At 35.6% G+C, this 19,342-nt stretch overlaps 1 protein-coding gene across 1 annotated transcript in view; it reads right to left on the bottom strand.

Annotated features, from left to right (window-relative positions):
• Positions 1-937: 937 nt before the first annotated feature.
• The window catches only part of LOC114239557 (putative phosphatidate phosphatase), a 157,546-nt gene continuing 139,141 nt past the window's right edge, over positions 938-19,342 (bottom strand). Inside the window, exons 4-6 of the mRNA XM_028169844.2 lie at positions 4,570-4,731; positions 3,837-4,013; positions 938-2,123 (exon numbers count right to left, since the gene is read on the bottom strand). Coding sequence (XP_028025645.2) covers positions 2,013-2,123; positions 3,837-4,013; positions 4,570-4,731 — 450 coding nt within the window. The 3' untranslated portion in view covers positions 938-2,012. The remainder of the gene's footprint in view (positions 2,124-3,836; positions 4,014-4,569; positions 4,732-19,342) is intronic.

Raw genomic sequence — 19,342 nt, forward strand, 5'->3', positions numbered from 1 at the left:
CTCATAAAACTATAAATTTACAACAGAAAAAATTAAAACTAAAATACAACGATATCAGTGTCTAAATATTTTCTATATATACTTTTAAAATGTACAAAAAAAAAATTGCACTGTCTTATTAAATATAAAAAAGAACACGAGAATAATAAGTTTAGGTCGACTTCATTTTTTAGGAACATAAATAAAATATTTCGTCAATTATTAGTTACACGCATAAATATGTTAGTTTTGACCGATTTATAAAAAAGTATTAATATAGAATAGACATGTTCAATGCATGCGTTCAAACATAATCTATTTTCAAAATAGAAAATGTTATTTCTCTACTATAAAATGAAAACTATTCCACTAGAGATAAGGTTTACTTTCGTTAGATTCTGTAATTATTTTTAGTAAATTTGCATCATTTTTTGATTTAATTGAGGTTGCATATCATTGTCGTTTCGGTTTCTATACTAATTCCCTGGTGTGAGCGATTAAAAATAATGAAAAAAAAAAAACCCTCTGCCTCAGTTTTAAGACAATAAAAGCAATAACAGATCTAGAAAAGAAATATACATTATGTACTACTAATATGAGATTAATGTTTCCAATATATGCAAATCTTAACAAAAAAAATTGTATACAAAAATCGCTACTAATGATAGCCCAGATTCTGTTTTATCTACAACTTAAGCAATAAAAAATGTCCCAAATAAATGCGATTCAATAAATAGCTTTCACATTCCTTCAAAGGTTTTTTTTAAAAAGAAAATTGGCCGCGTAATTGACTATAATAAACTGTGATCTCCTGAATTGTTCTTAAGACTATATTATATTCTTTCAAAGAGAACCATTAATTCCTCCATCTAATAGAGGCTATGGAAACATTTTCATGCCTAAAATAGATTTAGCTTCGGCAAACAAAAATCCAGTTGAAATGTAGATGAATAAATAGTGTTTAGTTTTTTTTTTTTGTGATAACACAAGTCACGTTACTCACGACCGTTGGAAGCCCGTGTCTGCTTTATCTATTCCGCTTAATACCTTCAGACATGACATATTCATGTGAGACCATCTTTATCGTCGTCTTATTACGTATTCTCTTTAAAACTCTGTAATTTCTTATTTTTAAGTAACTTTAACTGCCCATCGTTCTGATGGCGGTAACGTTAAAATACTCGAGAGATACATTTTCAAACCTTTTAAAAGGCGACTAATGACAGTTGGTTTTACTACTTTGTCATTAACGAATGATGGTTGTTTAGATAAATAAAATTCAAACGGTGCGCCGAGAAAATGCTATGAAGAACGTTTGTAAGAAAATTTAAATGTTTTTTTTTTTTTTAAAACGATTTTCAATTACATCCTTTACTGACTACAATTTTAGTTATCGTAACGATTATAATCTTTGCATTGACAACATTTGAATTCAACTAATATTACGAGTATACTATAATTTAATATATATTAGCATAAATTTTTCTTGCAGGATCTAAACTGGCAACTTCACCATAAAGGCATCTAATTGTTCTCTCATAAGATTCATCCACCCAACGGCTTCTATTTAAATACGCGAAGACTCTCTTATTGAACAACATTGATTAATCAAGAATTATTTATTTAAAATCCTTAAACTTGTTTGTTAAATGAGCTGAAAATTTTATGGATAAGATAAGATTTTAATTTAATATTGTAACGAGCCATTGCATTTCCTGACCGTGCAGAGACCGTTCAGGTGAATAAAGTATCTGTCAAAAATGACACATGTCAGATTTGACGTGTGTCAAATCTAACTGAGAGGGAAGAGCACTCTAATCTAACGCGATTTTGCGTCACACATCCATACGTGCTATTTACTTGTTACAGCCACACAATATGCAACGAAAGTATAGCGTTTTAAATATTCACTGCGTTAATGTTCCGAAATTCCATTAATCTTATGTATCGAGATACTCATGGGAGATCCACGATATGTTCGGTTGACATCACGACACCTCGCTGCCGGATCGCGAGCTGTCAACATTTGTTAGTCAGACTTGGACGCGAGGGTGGCTGTTTCCGTTGGTCACGTGTAGTTCTGCCTCGTGGTGGTTATGGGAGCGGCAGGATCGAGTCTTACGGAGATTCGAGACGCAAGCGTACTGAAAAGAAATTCAACGTGTATAGCTTATTGGGTATATTAACGTCATTACGGATCCTCCCGATCCATTAACGGGGTACCACAAGCACCGGTTACCGTTCTCGTCGAACCCGTCGCTTGCGACGAAGGGCTCGACGAGTGAATGAACTCATAGACACAGCACACTGAGCTTCTCGCCGGATCCCCTCAGTGGTTCGCGTTTCCGATCCGGTGGTATATTCTGCGAAGCACTGCTCTTGCTAGGGCCAGTATTAGCAACACTTCCGGTTTGAGCCCCGTAAGCTCACCTACATGTTAGGGTGAAGCTGACATAGCCTCACAAGGCTATCAGCATAGGTAGGCAAAAAAATAGGGTTTTTTGAAGTGAAAACTTATTAGCATCGTTGTGATATGAAATTCGATGAAACGAAAAAGCGACAATAAAAAGAGACAGATACATAATTTCATAAAATTTAACGTGGGAGAAAATTAGATAGGAAGCATTATATAGTGTTTCTTATATATTCGTGGTTCTCTTTGTGCTCTTGTTCGCACCTAATATTCGTACATAATACATTCTGAATAAATCTATATAATATATAACGAATAAAATGCAATATAATTATCAAACTTTGTATCACTATGATCATTACTAAAACATACAATTATTATCCTCTTACCGAAATTTTACATTCGTCTTATTATCTTGAAGCTAAAATTTTTGAAGGTTTCACTTCTACCACGTGAAAATAGCACACATGCTTTTTTTAAACTATTATTTTATGTTTTTCGTATACATTAAGTTTTAGTTATTGCAGATTACTAAAATTCGGAATATAAAAAAAAATAAAAAATACTTTGAAACTTTAGGCCGCGGTGCCCCTGGCGTTGCTGACGTACATGAGCGACGGTAACCACTCACCATCAGATGGGCCATATACTCGTCTGCCTAAAACTGCGATTAAAAATAACTAATCTGTGAATTTATTTATTTTAAATCATGTTGTCGACTTTTGGAGACTAAAGAGATTATGATGCATCTCCTTTATACATAACATGATAAAGCAAAATAAATTACTTCATGTTCGTAATACATAATTATTTTAGTAATGCAGTCGTACACGCATTGCTACACCGTAGTCTGATTAATTACCATACTTGTTTAGATCGTGATAATGACAACGTGTAATGTATGCCTTTTTTTTCCTACCTGATGATTGAAAAGGTATGTCAGCGTAACCCTAACGTGTAGGTGAGCTCTCAGGGCTCAAGCCTGGAGGCGTTGCTAACACTGGCCAAGCAAGTGCCTTGCTTCGCAGAATCTACCAGTGGCTCGGAAACGCGACCCACTGAGAAGATCCGGCGAGAAACTCAGTGGGCTAATGTATGGTCATAATCTTAATGGCACTTTTGACATGACATGTACCTATTCCAACAGTAACGGGCGTTTTCTAAAGTAACACCAATTTATTAACCGACTTCAAAGATAAGTTTACCAACTAAATCGTTTTTTTTTTTTAAATTAGTACCAGTGTGTTTTGAGTTTTTCATTAGTGTGATGGCATTTGTCTGAAAAAAAAACTTTGAAACTTCAGGCCGCGGCTTGTCTCTGCCCCTGGCATTGCTGAAGTCCATGGGCGACGGTAACCACTCACCATCAGGTGGGCCGTGTGCTTCGTCTGCCTATACCGGCAATAAATTAGAAAAAAAAATGAAATTATTAAATTTTACTTACAATAACAAATGCGTATATAATTCCAATACTGAAACCGGCCAGAACGTCGCTCCAGTGGTGCTTGTAGTCGGAGACGCGGGTCATCAGCGTGTACCAAGTGAACGTGAGCAGGATGAACTGGATACCGTGACGCAGCAGTTTAGAACCGCGCCACGTAAAACGCTTCTGAAGGTAAATCTGTGGTAAAAGCATTAGAATGAGTTTTACTGGTGGCAGTACCTTTTGAAGTCGTCGTGGCCTAAGGGATAAGACGCCCGGTGCATTCGTGTTGAGCGATGCACTGGTGTTCGAATCTCAGGCGGGTACCAATTTTTCTAATGAATTACGTACTCAACAAATGTTCACAATTGACTTCCACGGTGAAGGAATAACATCGTGTAATAAAAATGAAACCCGCAAAAATTATAATTTGCATAATTACTGGTGGTAGGACCTCTTGGGAATCCGCACGGGTAAGTACCACCACCCCGCCTATTTCTGCCGTGAAGCAGTAATGCGTTTCGGTTTGAAGGGTGAGGCAGCCGTTGTAACTATACTGAAATCTTAGAACTTATATCTCAAGGTGGGTGGTGGCATTTACGTTGTAGATGTCTATGGGCTCCATTAACCACTTAACACCAAGTTGGTTGTGAGCACGTCCACCCATCTAAGCAATAAAAAAAAAACGTCTTTCCACAATCACACACACAATTCATCCAATTTTTCTTGGGTCTACCTCTTCCTCAAGACTTACACAGAAATAGAGCATGGTAAACGTTGCGAACGATGAGTGTCCGCTCGGAAACGACAGTCGCATCTCCTTAAGCAGCTTTTTGTTCTCGCCCAAGCATTCGAAGACTTCAATGTACTTCCAACGATACTCCGGTAATGAGCAATTTATGTCAGGCTGGCAGACCTGAGGACAAAAAAAAAACAAATCTTATCTTATACCTTTAAACGAGCAATTCTTGTATATATGTTACCGGAAATGTATGAAATCAAGGAATTGTATACAAATCCTAGGAAATGTGTACAATTCCGATACTATTTCGGAAATGTATAAAATATTGTTTGAAAAACTATTTAATGTATAGATATCCTAGGAAATGTATAAATTTCCTCGGAATTGTATATAATTCCAATATCGTATTAGGAAATGTATAAAGTAAATGCTTTCTGTAATAAAACACGTTGTTAATAATATTTTTTTATTATAACACTATTGAGACAATCGGGTAACAGTTATACCGTAAAATAATAATAATATGTTCATATTATCTTACTAATTAAACCTTCTAAAATCAACTATCTATTAACTTTTAACGTATCACAAAATCAACTTATATTTATTCTTATAAAATCAAATTTTCATTTGGCAAGTAATCAGTCTGATAATTAAGTTATTATATATGTCAAAGTATAAAAATAAATCTTTATATTAAAATACTTTGTCACTCCATATAGCTATTTATTTTTGCAGGGTAAGCTCGAATGGCATTTGGAAGTACATAATACTTTATTTTTAAAACCCAGACATCTTGATGTAGCACAGTTTTTCTTGCAAAGGCACTTCTTAAATCCTTGGCCGGTTCCAGTGGATTGCAAGTTGGCAACTGACCGTAGTGCAAGACTCGTCCCGCTGTCCCCGCGTACCCACCAATATCTTAAATGTTTTACATTTCCGATTGCTATTTAGGAAATGTATAGATTTCCTAGGAAATGTGTAATGTGTAAGTATAATATAATTTATTTCACACATTTCCGTGCGATTTTAGGAATTACATACATTTCCTAGGAATTGTATACAATGACGGATTACATACATTTCCGGTAACATATACATATATAATCTGAATCTCGGAAACGGCTCCAACGATTTTCATAAAATTTAGTATACGGGGGATTTCGGGGGCGATGAATCGATTTAGCTACGATTTATTTTCAGAAAATGTTGTTTTATTCGTGTTTTTAATAATCAACTCTTCTCGACATCTATTGGCGAATAATAATACTATTTTTCTTAATCGAGGGCAACTAACTGCTTTAAATACACAAAAAGATGGCGTTATCAAAAAAAAAAACGATCAAAGCTCGGTCATCATCTAGTAATAATAATAATAAAAACTTTTCTAGATAATAGGACTTTTTTGGTCTAATCTGTAAGCATTCTAAAAATCATCTTCAATCAAGTCATTCTTAATAGAAATATTAATATTTTATTATTATTAATATTTTGTTTACTGCTTAATTGGATGGATCAGCTCACAGTCCACCTGGTGTTAAGTGATTACCGGAGCCCATAGACATCAACAACGTAAATGCCGCGGCCCATCTTGAGAAAAGACTTAGTCTTAGTTTTAACAGTACAACGGCTGTCCCGCCCTTCAAACCGAAACGCATTACTGTTTCACGGCAGAAACCCTACCTATTCCTTGGTAGCCTAAGAGGCTATTCCAATTACGCCCGGACATGTAGCTGACCTCGCGGGGACAATATGAGAGAATTTGTTAACACTGGCCCTGACAAGAGTAGTGCTTCGCAAAATCTACCACCGGATCGGAATCGCGAGCCACTGAGAAGATCCGGCGAGAAACACAGTGAACTATCTATGAGTCAGTTTTTTTTTTTTTTTTTTTTTATTGCCCTTGTAGGCTGACGAGCATACGGCCCACCTGATGGTGAGTGGTTACCGTCGCCCATGGACTTCAGCAATGCCAGGGGCAGAGCCAAGCCGCTGCTAGAACTGCCGTAGAACTCTAATCGAAGAGCTCGACGAGGACGGTGATCGGTGCTTGAGGGTTCTAAAATCACCGAGAGTAAATCCCGGCGATCTGACAAGACACGTTTCGGGCGAGGGCGGCATTGCGTTACCCCGTCGCGGTCAGGATAAGTTTTTTTAAATTTTTTTATTGCTTATATGGCTGGACGAGCTCACAGCCCACCTGGTGTTAAGTGGTTACTGGAGCCCATAGACATCTACAACGCAAATGCGCCACCCACCTTGAGATATAAGTTCTAAGGTCTCAAGTATAGTTACAACGACTGCCCACCCTTTCAAACCGAAACGCATTACTGCTACACGGCAGAAATAGGCGGGGTGGTGGTACCTACCCGCGCGGACTCACAAGAGGCCCTACCACCAGTAAAAAGTATAAACCATAAGTTTTTCCGACATTTCATATACACACTTTTAGTAATTACGACTAAGGTTATTATTATAGGTTGAGTGTTACATGCACATCGACAGTGTTATAAATAAATAGGTCAATACTTATAAATTCATAAAAAAAAATAGTCAGTCCAATATTCAAATACACAAAATAAAAATAATTTTGAACTTTTGAATAAATATTCAAAAGTTCAATGAACTATTTTATGCAGACAACAAATTAATGGTGCACGTATTCATCTAATATATAAAATTCTCGTGTCACAGTTTTCGTTGCCATACTCCTCCGAAACGGCTTGACCGATTTTGATGAAATTTTTTGTGCTTATCCGGTATCTATGAGAATCGGCCAACATCTATTTTTCATCCCCCTAAATGTTAGGGGTAGTTCACCCCTAAATTTTTTTATTTATTTTTTAGACAAAATTTTAATTTCTATTTTTTATGATACAACATACAAAAATACATACAATCCTCAATTTTCACCCTTTTACGATCAACCCTTATTTTTATTTGCTAATTAAAAACTTTAAATTTTTTTGCGAGAATTTTGTTTTTATTTTGTCATGACGTAGAATAAAAAAATCATATTACTCTGAAATTTTCACCCCTCTACGATCAACCCCTATTTTTATTTGTTAATTATAAACTTTAATTTTTTTGGCAAGATTTCATTTTATTTTTCATTTTTATTTTTATAAAAAATCTGATGTTACTCTCAATTTTTCATCCCTCTATGATCAACCCCTTTTTTTTGTTAATTATAAACTTTAATTTTTTTGGCAAGTTTTTTATTTAGTTTTATCATGACTTAAAATAAAAAAAATCATATTACCCCTATCAACCCCTATTTTTCCATCCGCAATAAGGTTGCAAGATGGCAATCAAATATTATAATTGTAGTACGATAAATTCTTATTCAGAGTTTATAATTTCAAGTTCCTTTAATTATGATTTTTTTTAAATTGAATTTGATCTCCCGCGCTCGCCGGTCGACTACTGATCAACTATCAATCGATCAACTATCCCCACCAGGTGTCACCACTGATCCAGCAAACATCACGTAGTAGGGATGGGGACGAAGCCGGTCTCCTGTCTTACTTACTCACTATACATCATAGATTATACACTTAATATATTTGAGAGCTATACAATACTATACATTTTTCAGCCATGTTTTGTTGGTTTTATTTGTGTATCAATAGTATGTTCAGTAGGTCTGAGAATCGGCTACTATCTTTCATACCCCTAAGTGAAAAGGGTTGTCCACCCCAAACATTTATTTTTTATTTTAATTTTTTGGATATATTTTTTGTTTATAATGAGGTATTATGTGGTTAAATGAGGTTTTTATTTCTACAGTAGAATTTCCCTAGAAATCTTATTTAAGGCAACACAACGTTTGCCGGGTCAGCTAGTATTCTACATAAATTTCAAGTTGCTCTAGGGCTTTTGAGACCTTTACTGTATTAAACAAGTTTTATTAAACAGATAATTATTATACTCGTAGTATTGATGACATGTAATATATTATGAGGCCGCGACTTAGAACCGCTCTATATACTATATAAAATAAATTTAATAATTATTAAGTTTTTAACTTAATTTTTCATTTTAAAAGTTTTGTTTAATTTGTTTTTGATTTTATAATAACTTTAATCAAATGGTGAGAGGATAAGTCTTTGCTCATTGGCTTCGTTTAAGAAACTAAATAAATGGTTTCAAAAAATTGTTCGCAGGTAAATGGGTCATAGAATTATGAATCAAGGATAATATTATATAGCTAACGGAATTTTTTACTCTATGGTTCTATACAGGGTAAGATTCCGGTATACTAGTATCAAGCAATGCGTCAGTGCCATGAAATCCGGCGGTCAAGGTTTACTGGTGGCAGGACGTCTTGTGAGTCCGCGCGGGTAGGTACCACCGCCCTGCCTATTTCTGTCGTGAAGCAGTGCGTTTCGGTTTGAAGAGTGGGGCAGCCGTTGTAAGTATACTGAGTCCTTAGAACTTATATCTCAAGGTGGGTGGCGCGTTTACGTTGTAGATGTCTATGGGCTCCAGTAACCACTTAACACCAGGTGGGCTGTGAGCACGTCCACCCTTCTAAGCAATAAAAAAAATTATACCACAATTTTGTCTACACGTAACAGTTCTTTTTTTTTCGTTTCGTATAATTTTATTATTTTACGTAAATATATCAACCAGGTCTTTAATGGAGAAACTGCCTTATTTGGGATACGTCAATCTTCCATCAGCTGCAATGTAAACCAGTTTGTGATTGATTTATGGGCGCAGGGTTATGCGATTAAGAATATGTTAAACATATCCTTTCCGATTTTTTACGTCGTAGATTTTATATGGACAAGCCTTGTGACCGTTGCCAGTTGTTACGGAAATAACAGATTAATCAGCAATCCGATCATGTGTTTGTCCTTATAACAACGTTAGTTTATTTCACGGAATAGATAAATAAGGTTGGAAACGCCTTTGCTCTAATTTTGTATTAGAACTAGTGTCGCCGCTTCATCCCCACTATTTTAATTTCTACACATACACACACTGTGATTACAAGTATTTCGCACACAACAAAAACACCCACACATAAATCTCAGGACAGATATTCGTTCGCAAACTAGCACAAAACACCCGTAGGCATACACACTCACACACGCAAAAAGGCAATAAAAATGTTCATACACGCTAGTGCTTGATAAAATCGATATTCTTTATCGATAAATTATCTGATGAATGAATGGAGAAAATGAAACATGAAATAAATATTGAAAAAAAAAACTATTTTACTTTTATTAATTACAAATAGTCACTGTCGCTGGAATAAAACGTATTTGTTAAGCAGTTGGCGCTTGCTATTAATTGCGAATGAATTTTTCAAAACTAAGTGTATTCTGATTTTTTTTTATGGTAAAATCATTTTCAGTAAAATGTTTAGAGCAAATAGTACTCGTCTTTGTCTCCAGTTTCCTCTACCTGATTTTTTAATACGTCTTGGACAATATAGTAAATACCCGTAAATGAGAGGTCTACATGTCCCTTTATATTATACCTTCACTTTAATTCAATGATAATAATTCAATAATAATAATACATATTTATTTTACTCAAAATACGTCTCACTAAGAATATACTAGGTATCATTAATTAAATATAAAATAATGCAAAAATTATCCATGTCAAATGTAAATATAGTCGAGAATTCTGTCGATAATTTTATTTCACCACATGGTCACCTCACTATCGACAAACTGCACCACGGCCAATCAGAGCAAAGGCCGAAATTTCAAAGATTGAAGTGTAGAGAACGCAATGCATGTAGTACATTGGAAGCTGACTTGGTCATTGCGTTCATTGGGCGAGTACACATCGCGCAATGTATGCTATTGATAACTTGCTGCAATAATATTGTTAATGTTTGGAATTTCATAATGCTCAGTATATTTTTATGTTTTAGACAAATAATATTGTCATTAAATGGTAATTTCGACTTACCGATCGAAAGATATACCTCCTCGCTCTATACTTGAGGTCTAATTTTTTGTTTTACAAGTTATAATTGCACAACACGGCACTATAAAGCGGAGATCTGTTCGCCAAAGTAGTCCGAAGCGCACTAAACGCGGTGAATGAAAGAATCGGTTGAGTTATGTTTGTACAATCATAACTGTGGCACGCTTGCCCCGCCTACATTACCATTCCAACCTTATTTATCTATTCCGTGGTTTATTTATAGTAAAGCCCTATCGGGTCGTCGAGTCCTCTCACGGGGGCGCGGGACGGGCCTCAGGGAAACCCCTCTACGCGGGCTTGTGACACCCTGCCTATATAGAGGCAGGGGTGATGTACTGCAGGTTGGTGAGTGGCAGGCTTGAGTTTATTATGGGTGGGACTAACTCTTCTTTCATCTCTTCTTCTCTTTTGATCCTTTCTTCTTCCTTCATCTCTTCTTTGTTCGGGGCGGCCGCTTCTCAACTCCAATTTTTTTTTTGTTTTGTTTTAAAACGTTTACATTTAAGTTTTATTGAGTTTAAAGTCGTTCAGCGAGCTATGGAGAGGACTATGCTTGGAGTTTCTCTGAAAGATTGAAACCGGAACGAGGTGACTCGACAGAGAACCAAAGTTATCGACATAGATCAGCGTATTAGTAAGCTGAAGTGGAAATGGGCTGACCATATTAGCCGGACAACTGATAACCGTTGGAGTAAAAGCGTTCTTTAGTGGAGACTGCAAATTGGGAAACGCAGTGCAGGTCGCCCTTAGGCTCGGTGGAGTGATGATCTGTGCAGGGTGACTGGTAGGAGCTGGATGATAGAAGCTGAGGATCGTGCTCAATGGCGTGCAATTGGAGGGGCCTACGTCCAGCAGTGGGCTGCTATAGGCTGATGGTGATGATGATGATATATATAGTGTTTTATCTTTATATATATATATCTTCTATGTGTGTGTTTGTCACTGAACTTCTTCTAAACGGCTGGACCGATTTGAACGATTTGTTTTGTATGCGTTTGGGTGGCACCCTGAATGGTTTAGAATATAGCATTATAAAAAATAAATAATATATGTGTTTAAATGTTGATGTATTTATTTATGTACACACACTAACGAAAACGTCTATTTACGATTACAACTACAAGTAAAGGCCACGCGCGCTCGTACGTTACAATAACTATAGACATCTATATTATTCTTAGCGCATCGCACCATTCAAATTCTATTTTCAGTTTTTAAGTTAGACGAGTGTGTTAACATCAAAGAACAGCTTAAGTTAATTTTTGATTAGGCTTTCAACTTTAAGCGACTTTTGTCAATACGTGTATTTTATTATACGCTGCGCAACCCTGCGCGGACGTCGGCGCTCAAAAAATTGTTTTTAACTCCTCGTTTCGTTCGTGAACCAGTTAAGTATTTATTTTTACAAGTTTCGCTTAAGAAAAAGCGATACGGTAATTTAGTGATTATGTAGACGAGGCGATGGGCGGGACTGAGGCCGTGGGGCGGTTATCGATACGACTAAGAATACAAAAATCAGAAGGGGCAATGCTTTGAAGTTTTTTTTTGCTTAGATGGGTGGACGAGATCACAGCCCACCTGGTATTAAGTGGTTACTGGAGAGATATAAGTTCTAAAGTCTCAAGTATAGTTACAACGGCTGCCCCACCCTTCAAACCGAAACGCATTACTGCTTCACGGCAGAAATAGGCAGGATGGTGGTACCTACCCGTGCAGGCTCACAAGAGGTCCTACCACCAGTAATTTTACAAGTAAAAACTTTTTTGCTAAATAAACTGAACAACTATCTTAATATTGTTCTATATTAAATTTTATGGAAGCGCGATTAGTAATTCGCGCTTGTCTATATTATATAGTGACATAATTATTTCAGATTCAGAAAATGATAATGTACATAAGAATTATGGAGAGCAGCTGTCAATAAACAGGGATTCCACATGACCACGCCTGTTGTGTTAAGAGTAGCAGACTATGATACATAGATAAGAATCCCAGTGTAATAATCTTGAGACAAATATTCCCAATGTCAGTAAATTTATCAAAATTTTGAACCAACGGTTAGCTGTGTTGACGCATAGTATGTATAAATAGACGGAAAAGACTTTTCCGTCTATTATCAAAGGTGGCAATCTGTGCATTTGGACAAAAAAATGTTATTGATATGTCAATACAGATTGATTTGAATATAATCGTCTCCTTCAAAGAATACGGTTCAAAACCTGCATTAAATAAAGGTTAATAGTTAACCTGTTATTTATCTAAGATGTCGTTCCGAAGAGTTTTGTGACTGCCAATGGAATACAAAGTCAATAATTCGTTTTCTGATTTACCAATAATTGTCCAAAAGTCAGATTGCCGGCTTTGATAATAGTCGACTCAAGTGTATCTAGTGGTTTTTTAAGCAGAAACGGAGTTAGCTACATAATTGACTCCGTTTGTTGAGCTGGGGTTTCTATGTGTAATTATTCTAAGGGTTTCTATTGCTACAAGCTGGGGCTTAGGATAAATAAAAACACCTAACCGAAATATCAATTAAAAAACTAAATTTATTTTTTACGGCAATTAAGGTAGACTTAATTAAAACAATGTACTTCTTCGCTTATTTGAGGTGATATGTATGTCGTTGCGATTAGAAATCGTCTTCATGTCCACTGTGCCACGTTTTCATAGATATTTCGACTATATCTACAATGTTCCAGAACATTCAAGAGATGTTCCATTTGTTTCGATACCTGTTTTGCTATTTGCCGATAGATGGCGTTACCCATACCGGCCTAACATTATTAACTCTTAAAAATCCATAGTAATATTGTTTCCCAATTTAAAAAATGCGGCTCATACCGCGGGATTTTATTAACTATGCACGTCTGCTTCCACAATTAAATCGACCCACGAATAAAAAAAACTACATAGACCCTAATAATTTTGAATATACACTATGCGCATGTAATTACCTAATGAATACGATAAAATACAGATATCCGGCCTCTAATTATAATATCGTGATTTTTATTGATCACATTTTAAAACATACGAAGTGAAAGCATACGTTTATTTAGGTTAGCGTGACTATAACGAGTAAGTACTAATACGTAATTGGCGTAAATTATACATCAGTAAGTACGTTCCAAACATTATTTTTAATGTATGTACACGCCTTCTTAATATATATATCTAATTGTCTAAGAGATGTTTAGCGAGAACAAAATTTACCGTCCGCAAAATGCACAATTTTTTTTTTTTCAACTCCATTTTGTAAACATGCTACTTACGATAAATTTGTTAATCAAACATCTGGAAATTTCTCGACTTCGAATTTTGATATAGGAAAGTCACGTTCTTTGAGTTGTTTTTTTTTAAGTATATTAAATGGAAACAAAAAAAATATAATACAGTTAGCAGGATGAACGTTTGTGATTTTAATCGATTATATGCTTTGAATTTTCAAGTAAATAATCGATTAATTTAGAATGTTTGTATGTTCATAAAATAACAAAGCAAACATCAGATTGAAACATAATTATTAAAATCACGATTGCCCGAAATTTCTTGTAGGTTCTTTATTCCTTGTCCTTTCTATTTGAAATTGCAAGCCCATAGAGCATCATGTGTAAAGATAATCGCTCACGCTTGTGGGCATACACAAATATGTCAATTAAACTAACCAACAAATAGATACATATATTTAAAAAAATATTTTGATACTGGCTCAATTACGTACATACTATGATAAAGTCTGCATTGAGGAATAACTTGAGTAAACTTCTAACTCGATAATTCATCTAATAATCAATGTAACTTAGTACATTCCCTACAATTAACTTAACGGTCTTAATATCCGCCATTTTCATTACTAATTACAGGCTTTAGTGACGTGCAATCGAGATTATTTAATTCGATTAGCATTCGGTTTTTTTTATTATATTTTTTATTTTTATTGCTTAGATGGGTGGACGAGCTCACAGTCCACCTGGTGTTGAGTGGTTACTGGAGCCCATAGAAATCTACAACGTAAATGCACCACCCACCTTGAGGTATAAGTTCTAAGGTATCAGTATAGTTACAACGGCTGCCCCGCCCCGCCCTTCAAACCGAAACGCATTACTGCTTCACGGCAGAAATAGGTAGGGTGGTGGTACCCACCCGCGCGGACTCACAAGAGGTCCTACCACCAGTAATTACGCAAATTATAATTTTGCGGGTTTCATTTTTATTACACGATGTTATTCCTTCACCGTGGAAGTCAATCGTGAACATTTGTTGAGTACGTATTTCATTAGAAAAATTGGTACCCGCCTGCGGGATTCGAACACCGGTGCATCGCTTCAACACGAATGCACCGGACGTCTTATCCGTTGGGCCACGACGACTACTAATACTACTACTCTCCGGTTCAATGAATTTGTCGCGGTCTTCGAATGGTGTAGCTGCCCTATTGTGCAAAACTTTGATATTTGGTGCGATTATTAACCTCAACGGCCACTGGTTTTTAGGCAGTTAGCAGAGCACATCGTGTACGGTTGGTAATTCTATATCTTATGGTTAAAGCTTTGTTTACAGTAAAATAACAGCTAACGGCAAACCGAAGCGCATGATTAGACGGGTGGCGCAGGATGGTAGTGTTGAACAGGTTTACGGGGCCCCACTATTTTAGTTCAATTACAGTTAGGTATGTATTATTAATATTTTATAAGTTATTTAGGAGTTGAAACCAAAATAATTCCGTGTAATGTCCATTTCAAACTGGGAATACAGTGACTGAAATGATCAGTTAAGGTCACTGCCCTATGAATAAAAAATAGGTTGAAGGCATTTTTTAGACATTCCAATGGATAAATAAATAATTTTGATTCGAAATTGTATAAATTAAATACAAACACATTTCGTTATCTATTTAGAAACTTTCACTAAATGACAACTTTTAAATGTGCCACGCATTCTTTATTAACGCCTAATGACACATCTCCATTTTAATCTACACCGCTAAAGTGAAATGATAGAGTTGTGAAAATGCTAATATCGAAAATTGTCGATACTTTATGTGGATCGATAGTCGGTTATCGGCTTTCCCTTTTCCGCTTTCATGGTTCGATAACGATTTCGTTATGAAATTATCGATGAATATATTAACGTTCGGATCGGTGGGAATAATTTAGGTAACGGAATTTAAAAAAAGAAAATTTTAATTTCTTTGACCAACTCGGATGCCTTTTCATAGCTTTTTTTAAAATGTGTAACACATACTTATCTTGGCATTATAAATTAATTGAATATATTAACAATTAATGAGTAGAGGGGACGTCTTAAAACAAAACTTTTATAAGCTGTGTGAAAGAGGATATAATATAAGAGAAGGCTGTGAGTGCAGTGATGACGTATAATAGGCCTGAATGGATAAAGACGACATGTTTTGCCGAAGCCGCAGTGTGGGATGACGACAAAAAGAAAAGGATATATTTTTCATAAATACACTTTAGTTACATCTTTTCGGAGATACCTCAAGTTGGAGGATTTAAAAATAACTTTATCATAAAAATCTATATTTGAAAACAAGTGCTACGCTAAATTTAAAAGAGAACAAAGATGAGATCGCCTTGATAATACCCGAATTTATAGACAAGCAACTTTTGCCACTAACGATATTCCCGAAGGCTTAGAACTCTCATGTTCACGGCTTCTACGTGAACTACATGTGAATTATGATATAGGGTTTAGATTGGTACCGTTGATTTGTCTATTTCTACCATTCCCAATGATTGAAAGGGTATAAAAATCACAGATGTGATTTCTCAAAGAGGAACTCAGGCTTAGATTTCAGCCATGCACCAGTGTACACTGTACATTGTAGGATAATTTATAAAAAAAAAAACATTATCAAAGTTGAAAAAGCACCTATCCTCGCTTAATTACCCCTACAAGTATCAAATATTACTCAGATATTACTGTTCATTTTTATATTATTCATATTTTTAAGAAACGTTATTTTGACGCTGTGATTTGAAGAGGAAAAAAAGTGAACAAAAATGAAACGAATTGAGTGGAGGGCGTATTTAATTAAAATTAACATAAATAAAATGTTAAGTAACAATATCGAATGTTTGACGGTTTTTTCCTTATTATTTTTTTCCTATTTGCTACTAGCCTAAGAGGCTATTCCAGCCACGTTCGGACGGGTCGGTGAGCTCACAGGCTCAACCTGAGAGAATTTGCTAACACTAACCCTAGCAAGAGCAGCGCTTCGCAGAATCTACCACCGGATCGGAATCGCGACCCACCGAGAAGATCCGGCGAGAAACTCAGTGACCTCAAGTCATAAAGATAATTAATTTACAAAAAAAATTATTAATTAACTATACTGAGACCTTAGAACTTATATATCTCAAGGTGGGTGGCGCATATACGTTGTAGATGTCTATAGGCTCCAGTAACCACTTAACCCGAGGTGCTGTGGGCTCGTCCACCCATCTAAGCAATAAAAAAAATTAGAAAAATATCTCTTAAGCTAATGAATGTTCCTTAGTTCGCGTAATCCCTGTGCGCTCTCGAACCGTAACGATCGTCGGGCGAATTATAATCCAAACAATCAGATTGGCATAATCAATGTGGACGTTCATGCACGACATCGTTCGACTCCATATTGTCCATTAGCTGTGTCAGTTCTCGACGAGTTACGAATATAAAACGTTAAGGAGGCGGTTTCTCCACGAGACCGCGAAGCCGATGTTTGTGTACTTAATGTTAAAATGATATTTTCGATCGTCGAAACATTATTTTGAAAATACAGAAAAAAAGCAAAGAAAGGTAGTTATTTTGAAATAGTTGGATAATTGGAAATCTTTAATTTTAATGTGAAAGGAGAGTTGATGTCATCATTACAAGAGGAACGGGTAAGAAGAAGAAGAGGACATTACGAAGAAATTTTCTTATGAAAGCACAAAAATTTAAGTATATAATTATGCCACAAATCAATCAATTTTACTGGTCAATTTCAAGTGCGCCTGCGTAGGCACCATAATTTCCATAAGATGACAAAATCAAACAAAGGATATATCAATAAATAGTTTTTACCATCCGTTACTAATGCTCATCTGGTGACAGTTTTAGTAAATTTTGTAATCTTTTAGCATGCATTTTTTTCATTGCACTTTCCGGCTGGACGAGTTCACAAGCTTGGATTTGTTACCAGAGTCCATGGGCATCACCACGTATCCCACCACCCGCCTCGAGATTTACGGTCGAATTGTATTGTAAACAATGGTAAGTACTAACCCTTAAGAATCGGAGGAGAAGCAATGATTTACTGATGTTTAACTTGATAACAACATAATGGGCATTGTATCGAGACGTGTACCCGTACCTATACATTAAGTTCCTGTATTTCTCATAAACAATACCGTGACCTGAATTTCTCCTGCTCAATTAAAATGTACGGTTTTCAAAATAATTTTACTTTAATACAAAAGTTCATTGTTTTTTAATATATTCATTCATAGGTATGGTGACTGGTATGGTGGCTGTTACACAGTTAAAATTATTTCATTATTTATTGAATTAATACGTGAAGCAAAAACTTTGTATCCCTTTTTACGAAAATTGCACGGACGTAGGAGTATGAAATTTTCCACACTTATAGAGAATATAGAGAAGAAGTGCACAATGCTAATATTTTTTTAAAATAGTGCATAAAAGATACATTAAATCTTTAAAGAAAACATTACACACACTACATACCATGTATTTGACGCACACACGCATGCATGTGCATACTATTTATTGTCAAAGTTTTGTTCTTGACGTCTGTTGTCAAATTGATAATAGATAAAATATTGTTTGTCTTTGTTCATATTATTTATTGTGTAGTCTTAGCGAAATTTGTGATTATAGAAGTATAAAATACAATCATAATAGTGTACAAACTTACAATTCCAATTAATTATAGTCGAATTTCGACTACTGCGGGACCTCTAGTTTATTGAATTAGTTCTTTTATTAATTTTAATTTTATATTAGTAGTTGACAATTTTAATTTTAATAATTTTGATTTGGTTTCGTTTTTGTTTGTTTTTGTTTTTAGTCATTCTAATAAATTGTAATTTTAATTTTATTGTATTTTGATTTAGATGTTATGTAATTGTATGTGAAATTTTATAGGCTTAAGTTGTCTGAAATAAACGCATTTCATTTCATAGGACACACTCTATGTAGCATCGATCGTGTCTGAGTGGCAACCACGTGGCAGGAAAAGACCTGGTCGCAGGAGGACTGTCAGCAGGACCTGGAGCGATGTTAAGGAGCAAGCGCAAGACATGGTGAAGTGGAGACAATTTTTGAGGATGAGGAGACGATTTTTTTATTAACCAGCGGAGTACCTTAGGACTACAACAACAAAAAACAGAATTCCTTTAAACTTTACGAAGATTTAACTAAAAAGAAGTTTATATTTACATATATTTTATATCACCAGCAGATTTCAATTATTACTTTATTACTATTTACATATTCATCAGATTACTTGTACTAAGTGAATGGGCGTTCTCACAGCCTGTTTAGTGTTATGTTGTTCCCGGGATCGGTAGATATGATACCCGGTGAACTCACCACATGATCTAGCTCATGTTTTATGCAACATTCTCAATATGGGATGATCTTCTCTAAATAAGCTCGATATCTTTATTAAAGAAGTATCCCTTCGTGAATCGAACCCAGACTCCGAGGCCCGGTCATCGTTTTCGTTGAACCCGTCGCTTGCGATGAAGAGCTCGACGAGCGAATTAACCCACAGACACAGCCCACTGAGTTTCTCGCCGGATCTTCTCAGTCGGTCGCGATT

Source organism: Bombyx mandarina, chromosome 19 (assembly GCF_030267445.1).
Source record: "Bombyx mandarina strain Sakado chromosome 19, ASM3026744v2".
Taxonomy (NCBI): Eukaryota; Metazoa; Arthropoda; class Insecta; order Lepidoptera; family Bombycidae; genus Bombyx; species Bombyx mandarina.